The sequence below is a fragment of the Gymnogyps californianus genome, chromosome 1, assembly GCF_018139145.2.
Source record: "Gymnogyps californianus isolate 813 chromosome 1, ASM1813914v2, whole genome shotgun sequence".
In the NCBI taxonomy this organism is placed as follows: Eukaryota; Metazoa; Chordata; class Aves; order Accipitriformes; family Cathartidae; genus Gymnogyps; species Gymnogyps californianus.
This window is the reverse complement of record NC_059471.1, coordinates 101,051,327-101,069,163: the sequence shown is the minus strand read 5'-3', so window position 1 is coordinate 101,069,163 and position 17,837 is coordinate 101,051,327. Positions and strand designations below refer to the sequence as shown.

The 17,837-nt window shown below is 38.4% G+C and overlaps 1 protein-coding gene across 3 annotated transcripts in view; it reads left to right on the top strand.

Annotated features, from left to right (window-relative positions):
• Nucleotides 1–17,837, top strand: part of MORC3 (MORC family CW-type zinc finger 3) — a 30,531-nt gene that overhangs the window by 8,207 nt on the left and 4,487 nt on the right. For 2 of the 3 annotated variants that reach the window (XM_050896538.1, XM_050896553.1), the window contains exons 3-16: nucleotides 841–973; nucleotides 2,109–2,323; nucleotides 2,601–2,748; nucleotides 4,750–4,897; nucleotides 6,120–6,251; nucleotides 6,525–6,644; nucleotides 7,067–7,164; nucleotides 11,500–11,604; nucleotides 11,715–11,837; nucleotides 11,955–12,029; nucleotides 12,878–12,920; nucleotides 14,230–14,417; nucleotides 15,618–16,446; nucleotides 16,925–17,088. In XM_050896538.1, the coding sequence (XP_050752495.1) occupies nucleotides 841–973; nucleotides 2,109–2,323; nucleotides 2,601–2,748; nucleotides 4,750–4,897; nucleotides 6,120–6,251; nucleotides 6,525–6,644; nucleotides 7,067–7,164; nucleotides 11,500–11,604; nucleotides 11,715–11,837; nucleotides 11,955–12,029; nucleotides 12,878–12,920; nucleotides 14,230–14,417; nucleotides 15,618–16,446; nucleotides 16,925–17,088 (2,521 nt within the window). Of the gene's footprint in view, nucleotides 1–840; nucleotides 974–2,108; nucleotides 2,324–2,600; nucleotides 2,749–4,749; nucleotides 4,898–6,119; nucleotides 6,252–6,524; nucleotides 6,645–7,066; nucleotides 7,165–11,499; nucleotides 11,605–11,714; nucleotides 11,838–11,954; nucleotides 12,030–12,877; nucleotides 12,921–14,229; nucleotides 14,418–15,617; nucleotides 16,447–16,924; nucleotides 17,089–17,837 lie in introns of those variants that run through there. The other variant, XM_050896545.1, reaches the window with a different exon arrangement.

The window sequence follows — 17,837 nt, the reverse complement described above, 5'->3', positions numbered from 1 at the left end:
GACAATAACCTAGCCTCCTGAGAGCCAGTCAGAAGAGATGTTTGCATGGCTGGGAGAAAGTAAATGTTGCAACAGCTGCTTGGGAGACAGGAAACAGAAGTAGAAACTTTTCTTGGTTTCACTTTCTATTCTCGCATTTGAGCCGCTCATCTCCACCTAAATTTTTGTCTGTGTATTACTGTGATCTGTAGTAGCTGGGAAATGGTGTGTTGTTTTCAGGCAAAGTTTGCCAGGTTTTGATGCAGCTATTTCATCATAATGTTTTGATTTAGTGTTGTCATCTATAAAGAAGATAGTGTTTTAAGAGACTTAGGTTTTAGTGTAACATTTACTTTACTAAAAACTATGGCTTCTTGCTTCTGTGCAAAAGTTGACTAATATTCAGTGACTTAGCTGAGAAATTTATATCTGTGCCAGCACAAAATTTCTGCAACTGTATAACATACCTAACTGCAGAGCTGAAAAATGGCCGCAATTTGAGAGCTCCATTAGTTTAGCATGTGACTCTTCAGGGTCATAGGCCCGCGATTAGGGAACTACATTAAGCTGGCATATTCACCAAATAAACATACGTGCAAGCGTAGCACCATAATAAAGTTAGGGACAGCTATTCCGTATAGCTGTTTGGCAGTGTTGCAAGACTAACATGCGGCAGATTGATTATATATGTATTCCTGCTAGATAAGGCTCTGTTGCGTGCTACATATGGATTTAAGTAACTTTGGAAGAGTTACTATCTGACATCTTCACTGGAATTAAACACTTAAAATATGTTCACACTTAAACTGTTTAATTTTTGCTTTTTAGTATCCCACCCTTGTTTGCTTTCTTTCTCTTCAGATAATGCTTATGATCCAGATGTGAGCGCTAAACAAATATGGATAGACAAAACAGTGATAAACGACAATATATGCTTGACATTCACTGATAATGGAAATGGTATGAACTCAGAGAAGCTGCACAAAATGCTAAGGTGGATAACTTCTTTTGCAATTTTTTTCTTGTAAAAATTCCAGCTTCTAGCTCTGTTATTGCTCAGCTTATTCCTTTTTCTCATACATAATTGACTAATTTTGTTCATAAACTTAACATTTCTGAAGGTGAGCAATTATGCAAGTGAGACTCTAGAACAGACAGATGTTAGCAAAACTTTCATACAACTTTGTCAGTGTATTTTTATTTCATAATTTCCTTTTATCCTTTCTGTCAACCTTCCCATTTAACTTTCCATGCAGTGGTTGTGCTGTGTAAACTCTCTGTAGTGCCCTTGAGTGGAACTAAGGAGAAATTACTTTATTTTTTTTTTTTTTTTTTTTTAATTCGAGATCGCTTTAGTTTAAGTTAGCAAGTAAGAGAAAAAGGGAGATTCAGTTCAAACCCTTTGGAGTATTGAAAATAGAAGGTATTGTGGAAAATTTAAGGGAGTGATAATTACATTGATGTGGTTTGTCTATTTATCTTTAAATATTCTATAGAGTTTGAACTGATCTTTCTGCAACTTTTCTTTCTACAGTTAGCAAAGAGGTTACTGTTCAACTGCTCTTTTAATATGAAATATCTGCTCTGCCTGCAGATAAATCTCTGGGTTTAAACTTGAGCAAGCTTGAATTCAAACTGTTATTTTTCTTTTTCTGTTAGATACCGTAATTAATAGCTTGCTTGCTAAATTCCATGTTCCATATACAGTTATCTGTTTCACTTTAACTATAGTGTGTAGTTACTAATGGTAAATTTGTAGATCACACATTTTCAAGCAAGTGGTGGGGAGAGGGTGAAGCTTCAGGGGTTTTTCTTAGTATTTATTGTGAAGCCACAGGATAACTATTAGAATCCTGTAAAAACGTTTATTGCATAATTCCAGACAGATGATATTTCTTTTCTGTACTTAAAGATGAAAATAAATTTCCCTGAATTCTTGCAGTGTGGTTTTAGCAATGTTACCCGTATAACTTTCAGGATCTGCTTAACTGTACATTGTTTAATTGTACAGTAGTCCCTCGTCTCTAAAACAAGAGATTAACTTGTGTTTAAGTCTAATTTGATGAGTCTTGCATGCATCAAGTGTTATAGGGCTTTTTACACTCTTCTAATATTTTCATATGTTTCAGCTTCGGCTTCAGTGAGAAATCTGTGATGAATGGCCGTGTTCCAGTGGGACTGTATGGAAATGGGTTTAAATCGGGGTCCATGCGCCTGGGAAAAGATGCAATAGTCTTCACCAAGAATGGAGAAACCATGAGTGTGGGCCTGTTATCTCAGACTTTCCTTGAAGTCACAAAAGCAGAACATGTCATGGTTCCTATAGTGACGTTCGACAATGAACATATCCTTTCAATAATTTCTGAATGACGAGTTGTAAGTACATGCAAAATTTGGACGATAATATCAGTAAAGAAAATCTCTCGTCTAGTCTTATGGATACCCTAAATAAATTGTAAGATACAAGGAAGGCTATAATTTGTTAAAGCTTTTAAATTTGTAGGAGCTCTGAGATGTGGAATGAGAACGTGTGAAGTGAGTACAGGATACTGTTGCAGAAGCTTCCTCATCTGCTGAAAGCTTACTTCATTCAACGTTACTGTCCTTAACATAATGCTTACGACAGATAAGTGATCCAACAGAATCCAAAAACAGCCTGAAGGCCATCTTAACACATTCTTTATTTTCTACTGAGGAGAAATTACTGGCAGAGCTAGATGCTATAATAGGGAAAAAAGGAACAAGAATTATCATTTGGAATCTTAGAAGGTAAGATGAAGTCCAGTCCCTTATGTCTGTCATTTAGTTTGTTATCTTTCAGTGTATGCAAACATACAAGGGTTTTTTTGTGGATAATTCCAAAAGACTGTGGGCAGTTAGCTGTAACTGGGAAACTAGTCTCAAACTCACATGATTGAAGGGCTTTAATGTTGTGTGAGAACTGTTGCTAATATCTCAAGTAACAAAGCAGAAGGAAGGAGAATGTAAAAGACTTCATATTTTCCTTCGATAAGATACTGTTGCTTTTGCCAGAAGGAAAATTGAAATAGATAAGTTATAAATCTGTTATTTTAGACCTATGAAGTTATGAATACAGAAATTCAAACAAAAAATATTTGTATGTACAGGCAAGTATTACTAACTTTTTAAGGTTGGAGTCAGCAGTATCCTTCTAGAGGGATCTAGACCTTTCTAAACTTCTTAACTATTTATCATAAAATAAACAGAAATCCAAGTAAATAAATACAGTTGTGTGTATTTATCTTATCTGCTTGCCTCTGTGGGATTGTTCATGGCAGTATAGACTTCCAGCCTCTTCTAGCTTTGACTTGCTTGTTGCTTTCTTTTTTAAACAGCTGTTGCTGTAGCAGTGGCAGATGGGTGTCATCACTTACCATCTTCTTTCCCTTTCTTTCACATCTCTGCTGCTGCCTTATTATCAGGGAACCTGTCTGATGGTCTGTCCAGAAAAGCTTTAGCATGACTTCAACGGTGGTGGCACTAATTGGTTGGGAAGATGTTGTCTAGTACTATGTTCTTAAGTATTTAGCTTACTGTAGTTTTAAATACTTGAACTAACAAGGTATCCATAGGAAGCAATTTTGAACTGTTTCAGTCCTGTGGATTTGGCAAGAAACTAACTTGTTTTTCAGTTTCTTATCTTTACTGTTGCCCATCAGAAAAAGGGCAGGGGGAAGGGGGCAGGAAACCACACCTGGATTAGTATAGATCAAATGTTACAGGACAGAAAAGATCTCAGTCAATTATAGCAGGTGAAAAGTTTGGGGTTTTTTTTATTTCATTAATTTCTTGCAACTATTAGAGCCCTGAATCTCTTTTAGCTTAGGAGCTTTTAATACAAGAAAGCTGGAGGTAACAAATGTATTACTAATTTTGGTTGTTTCCCCTTGCCACTGCTCCATAAGAAAAACCTTCACCTCCTTTACACTTCAGAAACTAATTTGCATTGCACAGGTAGACTTTCATTTATTTTTAGGTATGAACATTTTTAGGAATGTGCATCACTTCATTGCGTGACCAAAAGAAAATACAGTGAACTCAGCTGACTGGGCAGGATAAGTTTCATGTTCTGAATTTGGGAGTGTATTCATGGGAGGCTGTGGGAAAGAACACTTGGGGGGGGTTCATGTTGCTTCTAATATGTTGTAATCAAATCTACTTAAAAAAACCAGAGCTGTTTCAGTATTAAAATACTTTATTTTGCAATATTTGTGCCATCTATGATATATGTCAATGTTGTGCAAAGGTACTGCCAGTATATTGCAGTGTATACATCTGCAACTAAATACCGTGTATACATCTGAGTGGTGCAATAAGAAATTGTGATAATTATTGAGTTGGAAAGCTGTGGTGAGTGTTGTTTTTGCAGCATTAAAAATCTTAGGAAGGCAATTTGTAGTGTTCAGAAATTTTGCATTTAGAAGGAATGCATGTGTCTTGGTCTGTCCAGAATTTAAAGTTGATACTGACTGCTTTTATTTTTGAAGTGTGACCTCTTTAGAAGTAAGTTAGAATTCATGAATGTCTCACTTGCCATCACTTCTCTTGTATTCCTTGGATATCAGAAAGGAACTGGTGAACTTTGTTTATGTGAATTTTAGCGAATTTGTGAGGAAAACCAGCATGGCTCAAAGGAATTCTCTTTCTCTTGCATCTTTGTGATACCCGCTGGGTCCACCACAATATTGTATCTTGTGTTGGCTTTTTCCCCCCCAATAATTAGTATTTTTTATTAATCTTGTTTCTTAGAGATAAAAATGAAAAAACAGAGTTTGACTTCGACAAGGATAAATACGACATCAGAATTCCAGAAGACTTAGATGAGACAGGCAAAAGAGGATATAAAAAACAAGAGAGACTGGACCAGATTGTTCCAGAAAGTGACTACTCACTACGAGTATGTATAACATTTTTTAAAATTTGTTTGTTTATTTTTGGAAGCTGGAGGGTATATGTTTTTGTTTTAATATAATGTACTATGCTACAGTAAGTGTTGATTAGGGGGGAAGACAAATGTCAGAATTTAAATGTTCGGGCAATATGTCAACATTAATTTTGAAAATTGAAGGTGGAATGTATTTATGAACTTGTGTAAACATTTGCTGTTTATTTAGAAGAAAATTACTGGTGTTTATGTAGTCTTGCAGCTAACTTTTGCTGTTAAATGTAGCCATCGTTATCCACTAAGGAGCAAGAAGGAAATGCAATCAGTAGCTTCAGAAATTAAATTGGGGGGGGTCTGGTTGTTAGCAGAGTGAACGTTCCATTGTAGTGCATGTATACATGCACATAGCACTGATGCTATGCCCATGTGGATCTTTTAAAACAAAGTGTCATTTCTAGGTTTCAGAAAGAGGTAAAGGAATTGGGAAGCAGCTCCGTTGTTTGAATACATGCATGCAGACAGGGACAAGGCTTTTCTGTAGGCTAATTGATACAACCATTATCTCCACTATTGATTCATAAGCTTTGAAGGCTTCTTTTTGTAAGAAAGTGCATCTGGAATTACTAGATGTTCTGGGCACTTCTCGTGGATAATATTCAGAAGTATTACTCCAGTTGAACTAAAACCTTAAATTATTCTAAGACTCGCTGAAGTCCTATAGCCACTTCAATTATTAGAAGTTGTAAATATAATGATAAATGAAATGCAAATTAAAATTCATAGATCTACACGTTTATAAGAAGATTGCATAGCTATTATCAAGCTATGAAAATATGCAGTCGTTTGGAACAAAGTTAACACACTTGCTTTTGTTTGTTATTTTAAAGTTTTTAGTAGAATTTTTAAGTTATCAATAGGGGATAAGAAAAGAGAGGCTTGTGTGTTTGAGAGCTCTTAGTGGTAAAACTGCATCTTCAGATGACTGATTAACTTTTCATATTCATAAAAGTTGTCCTTTAATTGATATTCATTTAATTTGTGATATATGTATGGTTGTTATGCACACTTGCATTTCCTATTTTTCTGGATTCAAGTTGGAAAAAAACACATTTCATAAAATTTAATTGAGTTTGTCTTCCTAAACATAATGTGTATTGTAAAATATTCGTATTTTGAGGTTTTGGGATTTTTTTTTAGTAACAGGATGTTATTTTAATAGCTGTATGTTTTGTAGGCTTATTGCAGTATTTTGTACCTGAAGCCAACAATGCAGATCATTCTGCGAGGACAAAAAGTGAAAACACAGCTGGTTTCCAAAAGCCTTGCCTTCATTGAACGTGATATATATAGGCCAAAATTTTTGAATGTATCCTTTGCTAATATTTACATCATTGCACACTGAATTTAATGATGCGACTTTTTATGTAAGCTGTCTGGATTCTGCTGGGTATGTTGCAGTTCCATTCGTGATTTTTTTTAAATTTTTTAAATTTTTTTTTTTTTGTAAAGACATACTGAAGGAATTATCTCAATATAAAAAAAGAAAGTTCCAGGACCAAGTTTAGAATGAACACTTAGAGTAACTATATTTTTGTGTTACATGAGATTAACCAGACTTTTCCTTAATATCTGGTAAAAGGCTAAAACAGTAAGAATTACTTTTGGATTTAACTGCAAAAACAAAGATCATTATGGAATAATGATGTACCATAAAAACAGACTCATCAAAGCTTATGAAAGAGTTGGCTGTCAGTTAAAGGTAAGAAGTTAAAGCTCAAAAATATTTTAAAGTCTTTAGAAATAATTTTCACTCAAACACTCATTTAAAAAAAACACAGATGGAAACTAGGATATTGATGTATCCTTTATAAAACTGTGTTTTTTAGTTTGTGCAGCAGTTAAAAATTGTATTAAACTGTATGCAGTTCTTTTAATGTTTGTTTTTGAAACTAAGCTTGATACACAAAATATGAGCCTGAGCATATCTTTCAGGACAAAAAGAGGGGTGGAACAGGATTTTTTTTTTTAGGGGGTTTGTGTCGAGAGTTTCTTTTTGGAGAGGAGTTGTAAGCCAGAAAATTTACCTAGTGTATATATAGCTTATAACTACCTCTGACAAACTCTTGCAGTATTAGCATAGAATATATGTTGTTTTTCCTGATAGATCTTGATTTCTTACAGGCAAACAACATGGGTGTTGGTGTAGTTGGGATTATTGAATGCAACTTCCTAAAACCAACTCATAACAAACAAGATTTTGACTACACAAATGAATACAGGTAAATACGTATTTTTATGTACACTTTCTGTTGAATAGTGTTGTTCATTGTGAAATTCTTGATGATAAAGGATTCTTCTTTTCTAAGTAAGAAAAAAAGCTTATGTTCCATCATTAAACTGCATGACTGTTCTGAACAGTAGGGGTGGGATGTTTACATCTACACTGGTCATACTGCATTCGTTGTGCAGTCAGTGAAGTCTAGAGTATCATACACATCATTTTAAAGCAAGTGCCCTGAAAGAGCTTGGTTGCAATTCTGCCCCTCACTGATTGTAAAATGAGCACAGAATAACTCGCTGAGATGTGGATATTTGTATGGTGCATGACTAAAATTGTGATACATGAATCCCACACTTAACTTTTTTCATAACAATTTTTGTTTGGTCTTTTTTGAGCCCTTCTTTTCAGTTTCTTTCCTAAGCTTTTCCAAAAAATATCCAAAGAGTGGACTTGAATGCCCTCAAATCCTCTGCTACCTGATGGAGCATTTAAAATACCTGACATCCTGAAGGCAGCAGCGATTTGGGACACTGCTTTGTTTCAGTTTTTATTTCTAACTCAGGGTTGCCACTTTTTTGCATATCTGCATCCATCCCATCAGTCAGTATCTAGTGTGATATTTGCTATAGTTAAACTGTGAACTAGATTTGGAATCTGGTCTGACTTAAAATTTTCAGAGATGATAATTGTTTTTAAGCCAGGTGAAATTCCTAGTCTGTTTACACTGCTCTGCTGTGAATCAGTTGTGCTGGCATTGTGGAAGGAGGTATGTGGGGTGGAAAAGCTAGAGGGGATGAGTTACCTAAGCAGTTTTCAGGTTGAGGTGTAAAAACTCTCCAGGGAAAACTTCCTGAATACAAACCTTGAGAATTGTTCCACTCTGTATTACTTTCTTTCCTTTCATGATGACAAGGCTGTTTTCTGTGCTGCTTCATGTTAAGGGGTATTAGGAGTGGCCACCTCCTCCAGCAGCTCTGTCCCAGGACGCCCTCCTGCCCAGCCACTGGATCCCAGCCTGGGGACCCAGGGTTTCTGCTCAGGCTGAGGGACATGACTGCCACTTTCCTGTTTGCAGGTTCAGCCAGTAGCAAAGCTGAGCACATGTCCCAGGGGCACACACACAGAAGACACTGACGTGGCTGGTTACACAGACTGCCACAGACAAGGTGCACCTACGTATAGGACTCACATAAAACATAAACAGCCAAGTCCCCTTCCTCCTCTTCAGCTGGTAGAGATAGAAGCTCACTAGTGAAGGCGCACACATGACACTCTAGGTTCACAAGCACATGTACATTTGTGGATCCCCTGAGTACCGCCACGGCCCCTCTGTCCTCCTGGTACCCCTGCCTGGATCCCAGGCCCTCTTACCTGCTTCACAGGTCCCCTACGCGCTGGCTAGCGCAGTTTGATGTTCACTAGCAAACATGCATACTCACACAGTCGTACGAAAGGCACCCCATATTCGCAGGTCCCCCTGCATATACCAGCACAAACCCTTGCCTGCCTGATACCCCTGCCTGGACCTGGGGCCTCCTATTCACTGCTGAGTCCAGTTTGGAGTTTGCTAGCAAACACACATGCACACTCCCTGCACACCAGGACACTGGGACTGGGGAAGATGCAGACACTTGTACCCCCACCAGCTGCCAGCATCAGGCACATGGGCTGTGACACACAGTCCTGCTCCAGCTGCCAGCACTAAGCCCCTCTCATGCTGGTCCACCCTAGGAGCTGGTTTTTGGGGGACATGCTGTTCCTGCCTCAGTGGGTGGCAACTGAGACCCTCACTTGCTCCAGTAGCTGACACCACACACCTGATCTTGACTCCAGGAGCTGGCACCAAATCCATTCACACACACACAGAGCACTCACCAGTAGCTGGCACTTAGTCCTTGCCATAGACGTACACATGGGATAGAGAATGAGATTATGTAGGGAGTTAAGAAAATGTTAAATAAGAAGATACAAGAAGATAGGACAGATTGCAATGATCAGGCACAGGGCTCAGCCAGACAGCTGTACTGACTGAACCTGCTTTACATGCAACTAGCTCCTTTTATACCCTTTCCTGTCTACCTCTGTCCTTGTTCCTCCTTGCTCCCCCTTCCCCATGCACACTGCCTCATCAGTTGGCATAGTTCCACTGACCCCCTCCAAACATCCCAGACCCTCAGGTTTGCATCCTTATCAGTTGCAAAATCCCAGTTTGCCTGCAGTTTCTTGATAGCCCATCAGTTAGTGTGACCGACCAGGTTTGTTTCTGGTTATTGTCTTTAACACTAATTGGTCAGGTTTTCTGACTCTCTGTGTTTGTCTCCTTCCATTTCCTTATCCTCCCAACTGAAAAAATAAACATTCTCACACTCCACATATCCTTACCAGTTAGTGTGACTGACCAGGTTTGTTCTTATCGCTGCCTCCCTTGTCAGTCAGGTTTGTCTCTGTATGTTCTTGTTTATGGCTCCTTTGACCATATGCCCTTAAAGGAGCAGGCACTTTCCTTCTGTGTGCCCTAACACTTGCTTTCAGTGTGGACTTAGAAATTTAGGGTATTGGCTTGCAAGCAGAGGTGGCGTAAACTTTGGCAGAGAAGTCATTACCTTTTTCAAGCTGTATGTTTTGCCGTTCAACCAGTTGTGGTTCAGCTTCCACTGGCAACCTGAACTATCCACAGTGCCTTTCCTGAATGGCTGACTTATACACAGCTCTGCATATAAAGATAACCCAGAAACCACACCAGAGTGCTGTAATAAACAGAGCTGTTAATTGCAGCAATTGAGGGGCTATAGCCAGATAAATCTGGTCATTCATGCTGTTGAAACAGCAGCCCTTTGGAGGAGGAGCAGCAAGCCTGATAGCTGCTACAGCCACTACAGTTCAATCTGCCTGTATCTTTAAATGGCACCCACAGTTTGTGCTGCTCTTTGCAGTGATGTTGCCAGCTTTAAGCAGTTCTCATGTTTCTACCACCATTGTGCTAGAAGAGCTGTTAAGGAGAACACATGGTAGAGCAGGTCAGGGAATCGGTCAAACTGGAAAATAGCTTGTGTTAGTTTTTTTCAATACAGATGTTCCCTGAACCATTTCCTGTGCGGTGGCACTAACAGTTCCCTTGGCATAGGGCGAGGAATTAGGAATGCCGTAGGATAGTCATTTGTGTTGACCAAGGTTTGCACTATGTTCCCACAGGTTGGCACAGTGAGCACTGAATGCTTTTTACTTGTTTCTTTTTAAAAACACTTGTAATGTGGGCATAGAGAAACTACACTTGAAAGATCTTTTATAAAGGTTTTTCTGCAAAGAGTGCTACAGGTTTTCAAAAGGTAACTTTCCAGCCCAGAACAGAAACATAAAACTGATGCTGTAATTTCATGATCAGTGTAAGCTGACCTGCCCTTCTTCACTCTCCAGAAGAGACATGATCCCATCCATGCATTGCTGCTCATTTCTGCCCTTGTGGTACTTCCTTTTTTTTTGGCACAGTAATTCATGACTTGGGTTCAGAGGTGATCTAGATCAAAACTCTCTAGGTCAGACTAGTTCACTGCACAAACATTTGTGTTGGTTCAAGGGACAGGGTGATGTAGGTGTTGGAATAAGCCAAGCAGGGAGGGACTGACTTTCAGGCTCTGGTTACCCAGCGACTTTACTCTGACGTAAATTCGGCATGTTGACAAGAGGCAGTCTTACCTCTACCTCACCTGTGGGGCTTGTTGTTCTTCTTCCGCACCACTCCCTCCTGTGTGTTCCAGCTCTAGTAGTCATTGAGCTGCATGATGAGCGCTGATCAGGAAACTAATCCAGCTAAAAATTAACCTAGGGTAAGACTGGTGTGCTCCTTTTAGCAGCACGTAGACCTTATACTACATTAAAATGATCATACATTTGCAATCTCCGTGTAGTATTGTTGTACGTCAACATAGAATAGTCATGAACCTGCAGTTAATGGATGTACAGAAATATTAGCCAAATACACAGCTAGGTACTGGATTGACAGAGGTGGTTTTGTGCTTGTTTCTTCTATGATTGAGGTTGAACTGGTGAGGTAGCTTCAGGGTTTGCACTGTACATTCACAGTCCTTCTGAATTGAGCACTCTTGATTTCAGTCTTTGTGCTCCAACTCATATTTCCGGTAATTTCTTTGCTGACAAACATGACTTCACACAATTCCTAATTTCTAGGGTTTTCTAAAAGCAAAAAGCTTACTGTTGTGCAAATAGAAATATTAGAGTCGTTCATACGTTTATTCTTTCACTGTAGTTTATAAAGGTTCTTTCTGTGCTAGGATTTGATTATTTAAGGTGGTCTTTTGAAAACTTTTCTTTTTAGACTTACAATAGCAGCATTAGGAGAAAAGCTTAATGATTACTGGAATGAAATGAAAACGAAGAAAAATGAAGAATATCCATTAGCTTTGCCAGTTGAGGAGATACAGTGAGTATCACTTCTAAATAGAAAAATTTTACATACTGTTATTACTGTTTTACACACAGTCATGAAAATGAACTTTTCATGTGAAAGTTCTGATATTTTTTCCATTACAGAAAACAGCCTGATCAGACATGGGTACAATGTGATGCATGTCTGAAATGGCGGAAGCTGCCAGATGGAATAGAGCACTTGCCAGAAAAGTGGTACTGCTCACTGAACCCTGACCCACAGTTCCGGTAAAACTAGATTTCGATGAATATCTAAATACTGCTTTTAGTTCTTCTTTTATCACCTGTTATAAGCATGGATGTTAAGCTCTTTCTGTCATGCTTCCCCCCCCGCCCTTAACTCAGGAATTGTAATGTGCCAGAAGAACCAGAAGATGATGACTTAATACATCCTACATATGAGAAAACTTACAAGAAAAAGTGAGTACTAGAGACTTTCTTACAAGTGTCTCAACACTAGAAAAGGAATGTGAACACTAAATGCCCTTTTCTCTCACCTGTGATATAATTGCAACTCTTCTGGGAATATATCCAGCCAGAAGATAGTGCTCTGAAATCAAGACTTGATCGTAGCAGTGAATAGATAGCACTGTTCTTTTCTCTGTTACTAGCATGTTGGCATTGCATTCAAATTTCTCTCTTGGACTTAATACCTGTTTGCCCTCCTAAATCAAAAGTAGGAAGGTCATAACGAAAGGGGCCTCTCTCATTTAATAACTACTAAGGAGAGCAATGCAGCAATTGGTGTTCAAGTACAGCTCTCAGAGGGGCATTGTTTCATAGTAGTAAGCAGTATGAGGATTGTTTGGGATGTTAGAGAAGCAAGCTACTAGGGCTGTTAGGAGACCTTGTCTAGGTAACTATTATTTTCAAGGTCCACGTTGAAGCAGCTGAATACCTCAATACACTTATTTAAGAATAAGAGGATTCTTAGCTAAAATGTATGGAAAAAACTGACTTGGGTAATTTTAACTAATGCTGGCTAGCATTCTAGAAGTGGGAGTTTGGCGGGTTTTTTTTTCAATTTTTTAACATCTTAATCTGAGAGAGAACTTGTTTGAAGTTAAGCTAACTTTAAGCTATACTAGCTTCTAAGTTCACGCAGAAAATTTTCATTCAATAAACCAGAATATGTTCATTAGAACTTTATTGTATCTAGCTGAGATAAGGAGTATTGTGTTTGCTTTTAGATTTTGAGGTTGGTTTGGTTTTATAATGAATTAACATTTTGAATCTAAGCTCTTAATTTTTTTCTTGCTGCTGTGCAGAGACAGGGAAAAACTGAAGAAGCGACTAGAGTACAGCCACCAGGTAACTCTTGAAGTTGATAGGAAACTAACTTTGGTAGCAGATTTGTTCTTGCTGGCAACAATACTGTGCAGTTTGATCGAATTGGCCAGGCTTTGAGTTAGTTTGGTTTAGCTAGTGGCCGACTGACTGGTTCAACATCCTGTTTTGTTTTGATGGCTGTACAGGTTATGCTCACCATTAGTAAACCAAAAATCCCCCATCTTTGCTGTCCGATGATGGAAAATACACCAATGCTTTCTATGTAGTACTTAAGAGAGAGTTTGAGAGGGACAAAGCCCTCTCACAAAATAGTACTAGAAAAGATGTCAGTCACTCATACCTGTTTTTATAGCATGACATCTAATTACTGAAAGTGGATTTGTTGTAGAGAGATGTGATGAGGATATGACAGTAAAGATGCCCTTAAAACTGGGGTGGAGGGTGGGGATATACAGACTTGTAGTAGCTGTACTTTTGCAAGGAGGCACTCAAATTCAAATTAAATGCAGATGCAAATCAACCCGGTTGAGTGATGAGAATGTGTAGCTTGTAACTCAGAATCAAATTTCCTAAGTGTGATTTAGCTTGAGTTGCTTTCAAAGTAAAGTGCTAACCTAAGATCACTCCATTTCTGGAGAAGGGATTTTGCATACGCTGTTTTAACCCATATACTTAACTGTATTAATTTTTCTGTCATTACTTTTACCCAAGTACAAAAGTAATTTCTAAAAGTGAAGTATTGTTAATTTTAGACAAACTGAATTAATTATGAGCAACTTTAACAGAGATGGCTCTCCCATGCTTTGTGTATGATGGTCAGACTTCAGACAGAGATACAGCTTGGGAAAAGCTCTTGCCTGAGATTCTACACAGTACTTTAAAATAGCTGTATCTAGAGAAAGACTTGTAAGAAAGCTGCTTTCTGACAGCAGTAAATCTGTGCATGGAGAGGAGTGTGCAGCTGGTGTGCAGCATTCAAAGTCCTCTGAGAAATCGGCCAGAAGTCTGCAATTATGATACAGAACTTGCTGCTTTTTAATATGTTTTATGCCTTAAACCAACATGAAGGAAATATTTCACATGCATGAGTAGAGTTTGGGGGGAGGGGTTGTGCGATCATTAAGTAAGAAAACTGGCGTTTGCAACATGGAGTCTAGTTCGCCTTTCTTACTGCAAAATACTGAGCCCAGGTTCAAGGAGATCCTTGTAGTATACGTAAGATGTCGGTCAGAACTTTAGGTTTTGGCAGATAGTTAGAACTGCTTAAACCTATTCTGAAGAATCTACTAATGTCTGTTTCTTTTCATTCTTAACTAATATTATCTTATAGATCAATAATGAAATGTTTTTAAAAACACCTGTTTCTTCAAGTAAAGAATTCAAAACATTCTCAGCTGTGAGTGGAAAGGAAGCTGTTCCAAGATCACTTTTACCAGAAACATCAAATGCTTCTGTCAAAAGACCTCTGCTTATTTTAAATAGATCAGTATCTTCACCTCATTCTGATTCTGATAACAGGTTCGTGAACATCTACAAAGTAGGTTCCTACTTATCTCTAAAATTAATAACTTGTTAATGAAAATGATGGTGTTGGGTGTAGTCCCATCTTCAGGTGATAGCTGCTGAAATTCAGGTGATAGCTGCTGGGAGTACAGGAAGCAGCAGGTTGATTAAAGGTGCCTAGAAACCTTGTGAAGTACAAAAGTGAATGCAGCAAAAAATACTGTGCACTGGTGTTGTGGTTTAACCCCAGTCAGCAACTAAGCACCACACAGCCATTTCCGCCTCCCCCTCCCAGTGGGGTAAGGATGGGAGAGGAAAAGAAAACAAGTAAAACTCATGGGTTGAGATAAGAACAGTTTAATAACTAAAGTAAAATATAATACTAACAATAGTAATAATGAAATATAGTAATGAAAAGGAATATAACAAAAAAAAAGGAAGGGGGGGGAGGAAAAAAAAAAACAGTGATGCACAATGCAATTGCTCACCACCTGCTGACCGATGCCCAGTTAGTTCCTGAGCTGCGATCCGCGCCTCCCGGCCAACTCCCCCCTGTTTATATACGGGGCATGACGTTCCATGGTATGGAATACCCCTTTGGCTAGTTCAGGTCAGCTGCCCCGGCTATGCTCCCTCCCAGCTTCTTGCACACCTGCTTGCTGGCAGAGCATGGGAAACTGAAAAGTCCTTGGCTTAAGATAAGTGCTACTTAGCAACAACTAAAACATCAGTGTGTTATCAGCATCATTCTCACACTAAATCCAAAACACAGCACTGTACCAGCTACTAAGAAGAAAGTTAACTCTGTCCCAGCCGAAACCAGGACAACTGGCAAGGAAAATTGCTTAGTGGTTTCTCTCTTTAGGAAAAGACTGTATTGTGTTAACCACACTGGGCAGTATGTTTTCCTTAACCTCTGTTGGTTAAGGAACAGGTGCAGGGGGGAGGGGTGTTCCCGCAAATATGGAGTCTGAGTCTGTTTCAAAGTAATGTGTGAAGGTAATAATTTAGTGTGTGGATGTTAGCCACTTGTTTTTACAGGAAAGGTATTTACTCTGGCTACACATCTTCAAATACTATGCAGGGAAACATCCCTTTCTAGTTATTGAGTGGTAGTTTTTAATAGTGCTTATAGAAACACTAAACATAGTTTGAAACAAATGACTTTGCAGTATTTGAGCAATACAATAATCAATTTAATATTTTGCTTCTCAGTCTTAAACGGAAGACACCTAGTTGCGTGACACCTGTGTCTTTAAAGACACCCCGATTAAATGACAAAACATTCAACAACCATGATGATGATGATGAAGATGTCATTATTTTAGAGGAGAGCAGTACTCCAAAGCCTTCAGCAGATTCTGATGTTCCTGTAGTAAAAACTGAATGTATTAATCTGGATCAAGAGGTGAAGCAGAAAGAAAGCTGTGATGTCGGAGAACCTTGCATTGCACCTACTTCAGAATCAAAAAGTGAACAGTTGACCTCAGCGACACAGACAGAGCTCCCAAACTTAGTTGTTAAAAAGGAAGAGGTGGAAGATGACACAGATATTCAAGTTCCCGGAGCAGAGATGGAAACTAAACAGCACAATGTTAATGATGTTTCTGAGACTTCTGTAGATCTTGGAAATGAACTGAAAAATCAGCTGCAATTATTAAACAAAGAAAAAGAAATGTACCAAAACAAATGTGAAGTGTTAACCAAACAAGTAGAAACACTGGAACAGAGGATTTTAGAAATGAATAATAAGTATGTAAAAAAAGAAATGTGCCATCAGTCAACTGAGACAGTTTCTTCATTTGAAGAAGAAAACGTTCATGAAAGAAGTTTGGCAGAAGTGACCATTCTCTATGAACAGGCCTTAGCAGAAATAGCAAAACTAAAGGAACAATGCAGTACCCTGCAGAACTTGAAAACTGAATGCAGCAAGTGTGCTGATGGTGAAAATAAGAGTGAGGTAGAGGAAATTGCTGTGCAACTGGATGATGTTTTCAGGCAACTGGACAAGTGCAGCATTGAGAGAGACAGATACAAAAGTGAGGTATGTTTGTTAAAACAGTGATATCCTTCAAATTAACAGTTATTTTCATTTTTTTAATGGGTGTTTTAATAGCAGTTCTAGTACACAAGGTGTTGTATAGTTCAGTCCACTAACTAATCAAGCCACCTAAAAGGGGGAAGAAATACTACATTAGCCTAGGAGCTTCTGGTTTTTTGCTTCCATAGATAGAAATAAGCAAACTTGAGAGAGACTGCAAGGCTCTGAGTGGCTCTGACTGCAAGACAAGAGAGACTGATGAGAGACTGAGCAGGCTTGGAGGGAGCACAGATGCAGTGATTCAGCTGACAGCTGGCTATTTTAAAGCAGTTTGTCTAGGTTGTCATGTCTTAAAATCTCACTGAAAAGTTAATTAAAAGCAGTCAACAAAGTTAAATGATTTAAACTTGTGTAAGTTGTCTTTATTTGAATCCACCACAATTTTATTTGATATATAAAATTATTTTTATTTACTTGCCAGATTGAACTACTAGAAGTGGAAAAAAATCAAATTGCTTGTCAATGTGAAGAACTCAAAGCAGAAATCGCACAGTTAAAAGCTTCAATTCCACAAGCAGTAGCACATGCAAATGATTCTACCACAAGTAATGTAGAAGACTCTGTAAATTTTTCTGATGGAGAAAGGTATCAATTTTGTTCTTTCTAGACTATATTTCAAGGAAGATTTTGGCTGGCTGATTGTATCTGAAACATTTTGATGAAGGTCATGTCTGATAATCATATAATAAAATGTGATGCTTGGAATTCTTTTCTACTGCCTCTTGTGACTCCTAACTCAGTAACATTTTTTTATCAAGTGATTTATTTAATTTTTTTATGATTTAAGTATTTTTGTGAGCAGGGTTGGCCATTGCACAATAGAATGCCATACTGACACTTCTTAAAATATTAAAGATGTTATATAATTTCTAGACATGACTTGCAGAACAAGGAGAGAGAAAGGAGGCAGGAAAGAGGGTGATCATTAGCTTGTACTCTGTAGATGAACTTCACTTTTATAGTCTATTTTTCTTTCTTGGATCAAGTGGTAATCTTAGGGAGTGAAGCATTACCTGTAATAAAAGATGATTGAATTAAGGGACCATTTAAGCAAATTCAACATACACAAGTCCCTGGGACCAGATGAGATGCATCAGAGGGAGCTGGCCAATTGATGGAGAGTTGACCTTGCAATGATATCGCCAAAAGCTTGTGGCAGTTGATGTTCCTGATGTTGTGCCCATATTTAGGACAGGCAGAACTACAGGCTGGTCAGTGTAGCCTCAGTCCCTGGGAAGACCATGGAGCAAATCTACGTGGAAGCCACCTGCAGCCCCATGATAGTCAAGGTGATTAGGAACAACCAGCATGGATTTGGTGAGGGCAAATTGTGC